Source organism: Nerophis lumbriciformis, linkage group LG13 (assembly GCF_033978685.3).
Source record: "Nerophis lumbriciformis linkage group LG13, RoL_Nlum_v2.1, whole genome shotgun sequence".
Lineage (NCBI taxonomy): Eukaryota > Metazoa > Chordata > Actinopteri > Syngnathiformes > Syngnathidae > Nerophis > Nerophis lumbriciformis.
In genome coordinates, this window is record NC_084560.2 from 27,613,282 (window position 1) to 27,627,989 (window position 14,708).

General features: G+C 39.7%; 3 protein-coding genes across 3 annotated transcripts; 1 reads left to right on the forward strand and 2 right to left on the reverse strand.

Annotated features, from left to right (window-relative positions):
• Positions 1 to 3,512: 3,512 nt before the first annotated feature.
• On the forward strand, positions 3,513 to 5,450 carry LOC133613183 (ribosyldihydronicotinamide dehydrogenase [quinone]-like). Its single transcript, XM_061970579.1, has 6 exons — positions 3,513 to 3,655; positions 3,737 to 3,901; positions 4,559 to 4,689; positions 4,755 to 4,868; positions 4,936 to 5,037; positions 5,102 to 5,450. Exons 1-6 carry the CDS (start codon positions 3,652 to 3,654, stop codon positions 5,396 to 5,398), a joined length of 813 nt encoding a protein of 270 aa, XP_061826563.1. The 5' UTR covers positions 3,513 to 3,651; the 3' UTR covers positions 5,399 to 5,450.
• Positions 5,451 to 6,633: 1,183 nt separating this feature from the next.
• On the reverse strand, positions 6,634 to 10,170 carry LOC133613182 (ribosyldihydronicotinamide dehydrogenase [quinone]-like). The gene is made up of 6 exons (XM_061970578.1): positions 10,041 to 10,170; positions 9,801 to 9,965; positions 7,389 to 7,519; positions 7,208 to 7,321; positions 7,039 to 7,140; positions 6,634 to 6,977 (listed from the first exon to the last, which is right to left on the reverse strand). The coding sequence occupies exons 1-6, from the start codon at positions 10,135 to 10,137 to the stop codon at positions 6,681 to 6,683; spliced, it is 906 nt and encodes a 301-aa protein (XP_061826562.1). The 5' UTR covers positions 10,138 to 10,170; the 3' UTR covers positions 6,634 to 6,680.
• Positions 10,171 to 11,474: 1,304 nt separating this feature from the next.
• On the reverse strand, positions 11,475 to 13,518 carry LOC133613181 (ribosyldihydronicotinamide dehydrogenase [quinone]-like). Its single transcript, XM_061970577.2, has 6 exons — positions 13,422 to 13,518; positions 13,182 to 13,346; positions 12,232 to 12,362; positions 12,053 to 12,166; positions 11,883 to 11,984; positions 11,475 to 11,818 (listed from the first exon to the last, which is right to left on the reverse strand). The coding sequence occupies exons 1-6, from the start codon at positions 13,516 to 13,518 to the stop codon at positions 11,522 to 11,524; spliced, it is 906 nt and encodes a 301-aa protein (XP_061826561.2). The 3' UTR covers positions 11,475 to 11,521.
• Positions 13,519 to 14,708: the final 1,190 nt, after the last annotated feature.

A 14,708-nucleotide genomic window follows, 5' to 3' on the forward strand; every position in this document is an offset into this window, starting at 1 on the left:
GAAAGAGCTATCCATGCACTTGTGACGTCACGCCTGGATTACTGTCATTCTTTGTACTACAGTTGTACAGTATACCGGTATTAGTATAGTATCGAGATACTAATGAATCATATTCGGTACTATACCGCCTCTAAAAAGTACTGGTCCCCCACCCGTCGTCACGTCGTGTCATGCAGACGAGCATGTTTGGCAGTGCACAATCACAGAGTACTTACAAACAGACAGTGTTTAGACAGAAAAGGGACGCATTTTGACTTAAAAACTAACAATATAGGTGAAGTTATAACACAGAAACGCCCCCAAGAAGAGGTGCTTTAAGACATGGCTAGTTAGCTAGCTAGCGGCTAATGTCTATCCGTAGTGTTACAACTACTTCTAAATCACTAATCTTTGTCTCCTAGGCAACAAATATAGTACATTTATTTCAAGCATCATCCCTGTAGGACGAGTGATAGCTATTCATACTTCACTACAAACCACAGTTCAACAGGGTCATAGTATTTGATGTGCTAAAAAAATAAAATATGCCCGCAACAAAAACTTTCCATCATAAGTGAGCATCTTCAAATCGTTTTTTTCTTTGGCTTGTTTTGTGACATCACCACAGAAAACTGCCAGGATGGCAAAGAAAAGACAGAAAAAAAATAGCATGGTGATGACAGTACAGGGAAAACTGTCCGGGCTGCTCAGTAAAATATGGCCAAAATAACAATACTTTGTTTCGATACCAACGGGTCCCCCCAAAACACGTAAAAAGGCTTTACCTAGTGCAAACCACAGGTCAAAGATGTCACGGTTGGGTCTCATGTTTATGCGTGGGTCGTTTTCCCAGGATGCAAACGGAAACTCCGGAGGAAAAATGCAGGTAAGGAAAATGATTTATTCCTCATAAATCACCCAGGATACAAAAATACAAGATACAAAACAAAAGAGACGCGTGCCGATCGCAAAAAAACTTAGCACGGGAATACAGAGCAAAGAAGCAGCAATTCATCCAAATAAGAACGCCAGACTGAGTGTGGCAAACAACGGAAATAAATAGCTCTCTGATTAGTGCCCAGGAGCAGGTGAGCGCCGGAACACTAATCAGAGGCAGGTGAAAACAATCTGCATTCATGGCAACTAAAACACAAACTCAGGGGTGCTCAGAACGGGAACTGAGGGAATCCAAAACTAAACAAAACATGATCCTCTATATCAGGGGTCCCCAACCTTTTTTGCACCACGGACCGGTTTAATGTAGGCATTATTTTCAGGGACTTGTGAAAAATACAACTCGCTATAACGCTGAATTAGTGGGAGCCCTGGACTTGTTTCTTTGCAATGACATGCTGATGGAAATGAGCCTTTGGCTACAATATGTCACATTTATATTTGATATGTTCATTAATGTGCATTGTATCATGTCACAAAGTTATAACAAATGACAACTTCCCATGAGGAGTTTTATTGTACATCTATAAACAAGCTTAATGGTGTGTCTAGTGCACAGGTGTCAAACTCAAGGCCCGCGGGCCAGATCTGGCCCTCTACGTCATTTTATATGGCCCGCAAAAGCCTGGAAATAATATGTGTCAATAAAATACCTTATATTTTCTTTCTTTGATTTCTTATTTTCTTACTGAAGGTAATAGGGTTTTTTTTCTAGTTTGACAGGGGAAAAAAATAGTGTCCAATATTGCAAGAAATATTATATTATCTAACTTTGTTGGTCAAAATCCAAATAAAAACTGAAATATCTGCTTAAATTATTGTTTTGAAGCAAGTTATCCATCAAATTGTACATTATAAAAATGACCAATAGAATTTACTGTAAAATTTAGGATGTTTTTTACTACTGTAAGTTGTTTTTTTACAGTAAAATTCTGTCGACTGAGCTGTCAGGTTTTTTTTGTTGGTTTTTTTAAATCCACGGTAGATGATTTTATGGTACCACATTTTATTATGGTAAAAAACTGGCAGCTGAGTTGCCAAAATAAAATTAAACAGCGGTACTGTATTTCTATTTACAGTAATATCTTGTAAAAAATAAAAAATAATAATAATAAAATAACACCATATATTTTACAGTAAAAGTCTGGCAACTAAGCTGCCAGTTTAATTCTGTTTAAAAACAGTGGTCAAATCCACAGATTTTTTTTTACTCTTTACGTACATTTTTTTGAAAATATTTCAATTCATAGACACATTCATTAATTATTTACTGCTACAAGCGGCCCTCTATTGGCAGCCATGACTGCAGTGTGGCCCTCAATGAAAACAAGTTTGACAACTCTGGTCTAGCGGGACAGGCCAAAGTTAAGTCGGAGAAAATGCAGTCCTTTATAAATTATTTAGTGCTTCTCTACGGCCCGGTAGCAAAAGCTTCACGGATTGGTACCGGTCCCCGCACCGGCGGTTGGGGACCTCTGCTCTATATGACAGGAGAACTCTATTTGGAGTGTGGCCATTCATGGGGTCACCAGCATGGAACTACTTTAGAGGCACAGTTTGACTTTGGAACAGATTTATTTTTTTAAAGATCTTTGTTTTGGGAAATGTTACTTCTGAAAATCCCAGTTGAATGAAACCTAAAAGATAATACAGAATAACAGATATAAGAATCATACAAGGAGTTTTTGTGCACACTGTCGAACAACAAGGAGACAGGCCCAAAGAAATGGCACATTTTCGTCATAAATCCATTTGAAAAAGTCTAAATGTATTAATTACTTTAAATTAGTTGGACAAGCGGTAGAAAATGAATGAATTTAATGAAATTATAAATCAAACTTTTTTTTTTAAAGAAATCCAACTCAAACATTCTTTTAATTTTCAAAAAAACAATAACATTATTTTGGAATTATTATTATTATTAATTGAGTATATCAGTATGTGGGATTAAATTATGGAACGGATTAAGCAAAGAAATCTAACAAAGCACCAATATGATTCAGTTTAAGAGACTGTTCAAACTACAAGCATACAAACTTGTTTTCCTCTTTTTTTTATTGAGACAAAGATTATTTATGTATTTGATATTTGTATGCTTACTATGGTATATTATTTATTTATTATTTATTTGTTCACTGTTCTGTTACATAGAACAAGGAAATGGGATAAAATTGCTATGGTAAGAGGTAGGATTAAATAAGCTCTGCTTCTTCCTACTCCTTTTCGGACGTGCTGCAATGAAACAACTGGAAATATGTGAAGCATTACATTGTATCGTATGCATGTTACAAATAAACTGAAACTGAAATGAACTGAAAATTATTCTTATTTGTTATTAGTGAATAAATAATGAATGGTAAAAAAATATATATATAGATAAAAAAATTAATTTATTTAGTTTTTCTCCTACTATATTTAACAATATTGTATGTTATGTGCATACACATTTGATTGGTCTAATGTGGTTTATGAAGAAATAGTTCAACATTTTTATAATCATTTCATTTTTTTCAGTATTTGGCCCCCAGGTACAAAAAGTTTGGACACCCCTAATCATAGAGTCATCTGATTGGCGGATGGCCTTAATTGCTGGCTGCAGGCACCTGTGCGACAACCAATGAACACATGAGGTTTCCTGTATAAAACTACTTTCCAGTTTGTATTAAGCACCTCAGCTACAACATCATTGCGTGCTTTATTTGTGTGCTGACTTCAGAAATGAGTAAGTTGTATCCTGCAAACCTCCCACTGTGTCTTGTTGCTTGCACTAATGTTGTGTCTTCTCCTTCTCCTGTGTTGGCAGCAAAGAAAGTGCTCATCGTGTACGCCCACCAGAGCCCTGGCTCCTTCAATTGTGCGGCCAAAGATGTCGCCGAGAAGGCTTTGACCGCTCAGGACTGCACGGTGCAAGTGTCTGATCTTTATGCCATGAAGTTTAAAGCCACTGCAACAGCTGAGGACATCAATGGTGAAATATATATGTGCACTTATACCACACAACTTAAATGACCCTACGGGTTATGCTCGATTATGCTGTGGAAGGCATGTTTTGTATCATATTTGTACATATAAATTAAAGTACCATGATAGTCACACACACACACACACACTAGGTGTGGTGAAATTACTCCCTGCGTTTGGCCCATCCCCTTGTTCCAGGTGAGGAGAGCAGTGAGCAGCAGTGTTTGCTGCTCCTGGGAATAATTTTTGGCGATTTAACCCCCAATTCCAACCCTTGATGCTGAGTGCCAAGCAGGGAGGTAATGGGTCCCATTTTTATAGTCTTTGGTATGACTCGGCCGGGGTTTGAACTCGCAACCTACCGATCTCAGGGTGGACAACCACTGTACATCAACAATAGGAGTGGCTGAACAAGACAAAAGGCATGTGAGCGTACATAAAATTTTATTTTTAATTCACACAAATGATCAGATTTAAACAATTAGTTTCTATCTCATGCCTGTGCCCTTACAAAGATGGCTGTCATCAAGCAAAACAATGTTTTTCAATTAATTTGTAGAAACTTTACATGCGCTTGCAGTTAAACACGTGTACCAAAAGGAAGTCTTTTGTTAAATGAAGTAAAATTGGTGGTACGGCGTCATCGCCAATGTCGTGTTTTTAGGTGCGGTCAAGAATCCTGAACACTTCTGTTATGCCGAGGAGACCAAAGTGGCGTGGGAGGAAGGAAAACTGTCGGCGGACATCGTAGAGGAGCAACGTAAACTGACCGAGGCTGATCTCGTCATCTTTCAGGTGTAGTTTGAAGGTCATCGGTAATGTTTTAACAAAGATGTCTTGACTAAATCCAATGCTTTCAGTTCCCCATGTACTGGTTCAGCCTTCCTGCGATCCTGAAGGGCTGGATGGACCGTGTGCTCACGCTTGGATACGCCTACTCTGATGACAAGCGATACAGCCAGGGACTCTTCAAGGTGAGCTTAAACTTGAAGAAAAGCAACAATTTGTAACGTATGTTGTAAAAATACCACTGTTCTTCAGACCAAGAAGGTTGTGCTGTCTTTCACCACTGGCTCCCATGAGTCCATGTTCAGTGCTGATGGCATCAATGGAGACATGAACATCACCCTCTGGCCACTTCAGGTATGACACCAACATGTCGTGTTCAATGACCACCTAGAAACACTAAACATGTATATTTCTGCAGAATGGCATCCTGCACTACTGTGGCTTCCAAGTGCTGGCACCTCAGATCTTCTGGGCTCCGTCTCGCGTCTCCCAGGAGGAGCGCGCCGCCATGCTGGAGGCGTGGCGTGCACGACTTCAAGGTCTCCGGGATGAGGCCCCGCTAGCCTTCACTCCCATGGACTGTTTTGATGGCGACAAGGGCTTCCAGCTGAAGCCTGAGGTCCAGGAGAAACATGCATGCCAGGAGTTTGGCCTCACTGTAGGAACCCACCAGGGGAAACGTGTGCCACCCAACCAGATGAGGGCTGGAGTTTGAACTTTGATACCCTGTCTCTACTGAATAAAAGCAGCCTGCCTCTTTAAGATGACTCTGGAAGTCTGTACTGAAGTATTGCAAGATGAAATTGGTACCTTCTGTTTAAACCTTGGTACTTTGTTCTCGTCATGAAAATTCTGGAGTAATTTAATTCGGGTTTGTATACTTGAAAATGATTTAATGTGCAATTATAAGCTTTGTCTGAGGAGAAAATTGTCTTGGACATCAGTTGTTTCAAAAACAAATGTGATGTTTCTTTAAATGCAGGTAATTCCACTCTGGTCTCTCCTTGAATGACCATAACATGCACAATTATCTTGGACTAATTTACAACTCAAAGTTGAGGGTACAATTTACCTTCTGGGTGAAATGTACATAAAATCTGTTGTATTACAGGTAACTTAATTTGAACTTTAGATTCAAACTGCTCTGTTCCAACATTTTAAGCATACATTTATGTATAAGTATTGGAAGGAATTCAAAGTACTGTATTTAAAGTGTTTGACAGACCAGGTCAACAATTGAAGTACTGTAAGGCCATTCAAATGTCAGTGTTTTATAAAACAAATCACAAAAAAATATTGTATGCTTTTGTGGAATACTATTTTATTCAGCTCTTTGTAAGAGAATAGGCTGTGAAAGTGTTGAAACATTGAATAGTATTGAAGTTTTAGCAACTTATTTTTACTGTCAAACAAGACAATTTGATTTTACAAGGGGGAAATATGCAAATAGAACAGGGAACGGGAATGAAAAGTAGCAAACATTCCCTGATCATAAACTAGTTTAAGCCACTCCTGGAAATCACCCATAAAGCAAAACCAGAAATCTCTGCAAAAAGTGTATTAGCCAAGCTACTTTAAAAACAAAGACAGTGTAGTCGCTTGCAAAAAAATAATTTACATTTCCAAAATTTAACAGCATATTCAAAAGTTTTGGCTCAGAATCAGATACAAGAGATTTGGCTCATGATATTGCTGTTTTACACTGCCTACAGAAAAATTAATTTCGAGACACCAAATATCGGTTAACCAGTATACGGATCTAGCTTAAAAAAAATAAAACTGCTGAATTTTAAGCAACCATTATCAAAGTTTACTTATATAGCCCTAAATCACAAGTGTCTCAAAGGGCTGCACAAGCCACAACGACATCCTAAGCTCCCTTATAATTGGTTTGGTCTGAACAGAAGGCACCATGGGCTTTAACTCGCAGTAATTCAGTACAGAGTCATCTTAAAGAGGCAGGCTGCTTTTATTCAGTAGAGACAGAGTATCAAAGATCAAACTCCAGCCCTCATCTGGTTGGGTGGCACACGTTTCCCCAGGTGGGTTCCTACAGTGAGGCCAAACTCCTGGCATGCATGTTTCTCCTGGACCTCAGGCTTCAGCTGGAAGCCCTTGTCGCCATCAAAACAGTCCATGGGAGTGAAGGCTAGCGGGGCCTCATCCCGGATACCTTGAAGTCGTGCACGCCACGCCTCCAGCACGGCGGTGCGCTCTTCCTGGGAGACGCGAGACGGAGCCCAGAAGATCTGAGGTGCCAGCACTTGGAAGCCGCAGTAGTGCAGGATGCCATTCTGCAGAAATACACAGGTTTAGTGTTTCTAGGTGGTCATTGAACACGACACGGTGTCATACCTGAAGTGGCCAGAGGGTGACGTTCATGTCTCCATTGATGCCATCAGCACTGAACATGGACTCATGGGAGCCAGTGGTGAAAGACAGCACAACCTTCTTGGTCTGAAGAACAGTGGTTATTTTACACCATAAGTTAAAAATTGTTGCTTTTCTTCAAGTTTAAGCTCACCTTGAAGAGTCCCTGGCTGTATCGCTTGTCATCAGAGTAGGCGTATCCAAGCGTGAGCACACGGTCCATCCAGCCCTTCAGGATCGCAGGAAGGCTGAACCAGTACATGGGGAACTGAAAGCATTGGATTTAGTCAGGTTAACAGACACTTAAGATGTCACTGATTGCTTTCAAACTATACCTGAAAGATGACGAGATCAGCCTCGGTGAGTTTACGTTGCTCCTCTACGAGGTCATCCGACAGTTTTCCTTCCTCCCACGCCACTTTGGTCTCCTCAGCATAACAGAAGTGTTCAGGATTCTTGACCGCACCTAAAACACAACATTACTGATTACAAGAAGAGGCAAAGGGAGACCATACCATTTCTACCTTATTCAACATTTTATAGTCGATGCGGAGTATAGTGACAAAATTCCAAAATTAGTTTATATTTAGACTTAGCTGAATCACTTTGGTACACCAGGTGACCGACAAGCACAAGCGTAACAAGAAGGAAAAAAAAGTAATGTTAACATGTTTTGCTTAATGGCAGCCATCTTTGTAAGATTTGATAAATTGTATGAAAATGAGGCCAAACCCATTGGGGGCAACACTGATATCTAGAGATGTCCGATAATAATCGGCCTGCCGATAATATCGGCCTATAAATGCGTTAAAATGTAATATCGGAAATTATCGTTTTTTTATTATCGGAATAGTTTTGTTTTTTATTAAATCAACATAAAAAACAAGATACACTTACAATTAGTGCACCAACCCAAAAAACCTCCCTCCCCCATTTACACTCATTCACACAAAAGGGTTGTTTCTTTCTGTTATTAATATTCTGGTTCCTACATTATATATCAATATATATATCAATACAGTCTGCAAGGGATACAGTCTGTAAGCACACATGATTGTGCGTGCTGCTGGTCCACTAATATTACTAACATTTAATTTTACTCATTTTCATTAATTACTAGTTTCTATGTAACTGTTTTTATATTGTTTTACTTTTTTTAATTCAAGAAAATGTTAATTTATTTATCTTATTTTTTTTAATTAGTACCTTATCTTCACCAAACCTGGTTGTCCAAATTAGGCATAAGAACGTGTTAATTCCACGACTAATGAATAAATAAATAAATAAATAAATAAGTAATTAAAGAGTTGGACAATATCGGCAAAAAGCCATTATCGGACATCCCTACTAATATCATTTAAGTGCCTCAGACTGGAAATCTCTGTAGAGATTGGTGAGGACGGCGGAAAAGATCAGGACTCCTCATCCTTCTTTCCCGGAAATCGCAAAAAGCCGCTGCCTGACCAGGGCTCAGAAAATCTGTAGAGACTCCTCCCACCCCCACCAAGGACTGTTTTCACTGCTGGACTCTGGAAAGAGGTTCTTCAGCCCCCGTAGCAGAACCTCCAGGTTCTGTAACAGCTTCTTCTCTCAAGCCATAACATTCTTGAACGCAGGCCCGGCCCTAACCAATCTGGCGCCCTAGGCAAAATTTTAGGTGGCGCCCCCCCACATCGGCATTGAAGTGTATATACTCAGAAGAAACCGAATAGCTTTGTCTTTGACCTTTTTTTTTTACTTACTATACCTAATATATAAAGGGGTGGAAAAGTGACTATTACCTGCAGGGCAAACATTAGCTAACCAGAAGGCAATAACAATATAAACAAAAAACACCTGCTTAAAAGATCTAATACAAATGTCCCTGAGGAATGTAAGGTGGGAGTACTGTAATTACCTAACGTTACATTATTATTTTCCATAACAATTTAGCCCCCTCCACAATATTAACCCGACGTTAAAACAGAACTAGCTATTTATTGATTAGCAATTGCCGAATCATGTAACATTAGCTTAATGCTAAAAAGCCAGGTTACTATCACATTCTGTAACAGACAAATAATTTCATGTAGGCTAACGTTACCTACCTGCTACCTCTGTCTTTTCTTGTTTCTCCTTCTCTTTTCTCTTTTTTCTTCCCTGGGCACCTGACAGTTTTGGCCGTTTTGACATGTTGATTTTTTGATGTGGTGACGTCCAAAAAGAGTCATGATATGGGAAGGGAGGGGGCGCACCGTGCGGGGGTGGGGGGGGGCCGTAATGTTGTAACAAATAATATTTCTATTAAATAGGCTTTACTTTGCATTTTAATTAACGTGGGATTATTTTTTTGTATTTAGAAATAATAGTATCAACTTTTTTTTTTTTCTCCAACATTTGTGGCACTGGCGTGTAGCCCCCTGATGGACGGCGCCCTTAGCATTTGCCTATACGGCCTATGCCACGGGCCGGCCCTGCTTGAACGCATCACAATCTCTCAATTACCCCCAAAACAGAAACTCACTGGAATATAAAGACAATATAACATACATCCATAGACGTGGATGCATATGAAAAAGTGTAATATATTTATCCGTACAGTAATATATTTATTTATATCTGCACCTTATTGCTATTTTATCCTGCACTACAATGAGCTAATGCAACAAAATGTTCTTATCTGTACTGTAGAGTTCAAATTTGAATGACAATAAATGGAAGTTTAAGTCTCTTAAGTTGTGTGGTATAAGTGCACATAGATGTTTCACCATTGATGTCCTCAGCTGTTGCAGTGGCTTTAAACTTCATGGCATAAAGGTCAGACACTTGCACCGTGCAGCCCTGAGCGGTCAAAGCCTTCTCGGCGACATCTTTGGCCGCACAATTGAAGGAGCCAGGGCTCTGGTGGGCGTACACGATGAGCACCTTTGATGCTGTCAACACAAGAAAGGGAGAAGACGCAGTAGGAAGGTTGTAAGTAGCGACAAGACGTGACACAAACAACTTACCCATTTCTGAAGTCAGCACACAAAGTACACAACGATGTTGGGGCTGAGGTGAGTTGAGGAACAAACTGGGAGGTAACTTTATACCAAACAGCCTCATTAGTTCATTGGTTGTCACACAGGTGCCTGCAATTAGCAAATAAGACCATTGGCCAATCAGATTACTCTATGATTGGGGTGTCCAAACTTTTTCCACCTGGGGTCACATACTGAAAAATGAAATTATTTTGATATCTTTGAGCTATTTGTTCATAAACCAATCAAAAGTGTATGTAAATTATAGGGCTGTGAATCTTTAGGCACCCCATGATTCCATTCGATTCTTGGAGGTAGCGATTTGTTTCTGAATCGATTCTCGATTTAAAACGATTCCCAGTTCAAAATCAATACTATTTTAATAACACTTGGTGCCAGTTCTATGATTAACTACATTCCTCCATGAAATAGATAATCAGCTCTGATTTTTTCAGTATTACCTCAAAGAAAACTGGTTTTGTTTAATAAAATTCTACCCAAACATTTAATAAAGTCAAATATCAATAAGGCAGCAAGAGAAGTATCCCACATTGCACAGCAAATATGGGCATCTACATCAACATACAATTTACCCAAGTGTCTGGACAGGACTAATAAAAAATATATAAATATGTATGTATATGATCAAGTTTGTTTTCATTATATACTGTATGACAACTTATAAATAATACAATAATCAACATTGAATTACTGACAACTGGCCACCTAATAAAAATGAACCTTTTTTAGGTGAACTTTAGACCATCTCTAAACATTTGATCATGGATATTCAAATGTTCAACGTTGCACAACTTGTTCTCTAACGAGGGTCTAAGTGGCAAAATTTACAAAATGTCTTTAATTTTCTGCGACATCTCCAGCAACCTCAAAAGGGACAAGCAGTAAAAAAATGGATGTATTTCCAGTCTCTATCTCTGTTGCAACCTACAAACAGGGGCGTTGATGTGGGGCGGTAAGTAGGGATGTGGTACTAGGCCCCCCTACCGCTGGACTTTTGTCAAGTTTGAAGAGTTTCTCCTTAAAATTGTACACGCACCTGTGGACAGGCTGATTAGCAACACTAAATGGGCCCTTGTGTGTGAATGTTGTCTGTGTTGGCCCTAAAATGAGGTGGTGACTTGTCCAGAGTGCAGCTAGGATAGGGTCCAAAACTTGATCAAGTTAATCTTGACAAGTTTTATCTAAATTCATATTCGGACCACTTTATTGGCAGGTTTTTTTTTTTAAACACAAAATCCAGGTTTGCGTACGTTTTAGAGTGCTAGTTGTGTTTCCAATTGCACAAAAGTTCCAAAACAAAGTACTAAGGCTTAGAGAATTAGGCACTAGTGTTGGGATCTGAACACCAAGGCACCAACAGCTTCAACTTGCAATAATTGAGTACAGATTTCCAGAGTCATCTTAAAGAGGCAGGCTGCTTTTATTCAGTAGAAACAGGGTATCAAAGTTCAAACACCAGCCCTCATCTGGTTGGGTGGCACACGTTTCCCCTGGTGGGTTCCTACAGTGAGGCCAAACTCCTGGCATGCATGTTTCTCCTGGACCTCAGGCTTCAGCTGGAAGCCCTTGTCGCCATCAAAACAGTCCATGGGAGTGAAGGCTAGCGGGGCCTCATCCCGGAGACCTTGAAGTCGTGCACGCCACACCTCCAGCATGGCTGCGCGCTCCTCCTGGGAGACGTGAGACGGAGCCCAGAAGATCTGAGGTGCCAGCACTTGGAAGCCACAGTAGTGCAGGATGCCATTCTGCAGAAATATACATGTTTAGTGTTTCTAGGTGGTCATTGAACACGACATGTTGGTGTCATACCTGAAGTGGCCAGAGGGTGACGTTCATGTCTCCATTGATGCCATCAGCACTGAACATGGACTCATGGGAGCCAGTGGTGAAAGACAGCACAACCTTCTTGGTCTAAAGAACAGTGGTTATTTTTACACCATAAGTTAAAAATTGTTGCTTTTCTTCAAGTTTAAGCTCACCTTGAAGAGTCCCTGGCTGTATCGCTTGTCATCAGAGTAGGCGTATCCAAGCGTGAGCACACGGTCCATCCAGCCCTTCAGGATAGCAGGAAGGCTGAACCAGTACATGGGGAACTGAAAGCATTGAATTTAGTCAAGACTAAATCTTAAAACATTACTGATGGCACTTCAAACTATACCTGAAAGATGACGAGATCAGCCTCAGTGAGTTTACGTTGCTCCTCTACGAGGTCATCTGACAGTTTTCCTTCCTCCCACGCCACTTTGGTCTCCTCAGCATAACAGAAGTGTTCAGGATTCTTGACCGCACCTAAAACACATTACTGATTACAAGAGGCAAAAAGGGAGACAATACCATTTCTACCTTATTCAACATTTTATGGTCAATGCAGAGTAGTGACAAAATTCCAGAATTAGTTTATATTTAGACTTAGCTGAATCACTTTGGTACACCAGTCTTAGAACACATGCGTAACAAGAAAAAAAAAAAAAAAAAAGTAATGTTAACATGTTTTGCTTAATGGCAGTCATCTTTGTAGGATTTGATAATTTGTATGAATGAAAAAAAGGTCAAACCCTTTGGGGGCAACACTGATATCATTTAAGTGCCTCAGACTGGAAGTCTCCGCAGAGATTGGAGAGAACGGCGGAAAAGATAATCAGGACTCCTCTTCCTCCTGTCTGGGAAATCGCAAAAGTCGCTGCCTGACCAGGGCTCAGAAAATCTGTAGAGACTCTTCCCACCAAGGACTGTTTTCACTGCTGGACTCTGGAAAGAGGTTCTGCAGCCCCTGTAGCAGGTTCTGTAACAGCTTCTTCTCTCAAGCCATAAGACTCTTGAACGCATCATAATCCCTCAATTACCCCCAAAACAGATCAACTCGCTGGAATATAAAGACAATATTACATACATCCATAAACGTGGATGCATATGAAAAAGTGCAATATATTTATCCATACAGTAAACTATTTATATCTGCACCTTATTGCTCTTTTAATCCTGCACTACAACGAGCAAATGCAACAAAAAGTTGTTCTTATCTGTACTGTAGAGTTCAAATTTGAATGACAATAAATGGAAGTCTAAGTCTCTTAAGTTGTGTGGTATAAGTGCACATAGATGTTTCACCATTGATGTCCTCAGCTGTTGCAGTGGCTTTAAACTTCATGGCATAAAGATCAGACACTTGCACCGTGCAGCCCTGAGCGGTCAAAGCCTTCTCGGCGACATCTTTGGCCGCACAATTGAAGGAGCCAGGGCTCTGGTGGGCGTACACGATGAGCACCTTTGATGCTGTCAACACAAGAAAGGGAGAAGACGCAGTAGGAAGGTTGTAAGTAGCGACAAGACGTGACACAAACAACTTACTCATTTCTGAAGTCAGCACACAAAGTACACAACAATGTTGGTGCTGAGGTGAGTTGAGGAACAAACTGGGAGGTAACTTTATACCAAACAGCCTCATTAGTTCATTGGTTGTCACACAGGTGCCTGCAATTAGCAAATAAGGCTATTGGCCAATCAGATTACTCTATGATTGGGGTGTCCAAACTTTTTCCACCTGGGGTCACATACTGAAAAATGAAATTATTTTGATATCTTTGAGCTATTTGTTCATAAACCAATCAAAAGTGTATGTAAAAAATGGGGCTGTGAATCTTTAGGCACCCCATGTTACGATTCGATTCTTGGAGGTAGCGATTAAAAATGATTCCCAGTTCAAAATCAATACTATTTTAATAACACTTGGTGCCAGTTCTATGATTAACTACATTCCTCCTTGAAATAGATAATCAGCTCTGATTTTTTTCAGTATTACCTCAAAGAAAACTGGTTTTGTTTAATAAAATTCTACCCAAACATTTAATAAAGTCAAATATCAATAAGGCAGCAAGAGAAGTATCCCACATTGCACAGCAAATATGGGCATCTACATCAACATACGATTTACCCAAGTGTCTGGACAGGACTAATAAAAAATATATAAATATGTATATGATCAAGTTTATGTTTTCATTATATACTGTATGACAACATATATAGATAATACAATAATCTACATTGAATTACTGACAACTGGCCACCAAATAAAAATGAACCTTTTTTAGGTGAACTTTAGACCATCTCTAAACATTTGATCGTGGATATTCAAATGTTCAACGTTGCACAACTCGTTCTAAGGGTCTAAATGGCAAAATTTACAAAATGTCTTTAATTTTCTGTGACATCTCCAGCAACCTCAAAAGGGACAAGCAGTAAAAAAATGGATGGATTTCCAGTCTCTTTATCTCTGTTGCAACCTACAAACAGGGGCGTTGACTGGGCTGGGCTTTTGTCAAGTTTGAAGAGTTTCTCTTTAAAATTGTACACGCACCTGTGGACAGGCTGATTAGTAACACTAAATGGGCCCTTGTGTGTGAATGTTGTCTGTGTTGGCCCTAAAATTAGGTGGTGACTTGTCCAGAGTGCAGCTGGGATAGGGTCCAAAACTTGATCAAGTTAATCTTGACAAGTTTTATCTAAATTCATATTCGGACCACGATTGGCAGTTTGTTTGTTTTTTAAACACAAAATCCCATGTTTAAAAGTCAAAATCCAGGTTTGCGTATGTTTTAAAGTGCTAGTTGTGTTTCCAATTGCACAAAAGTTCCAAAA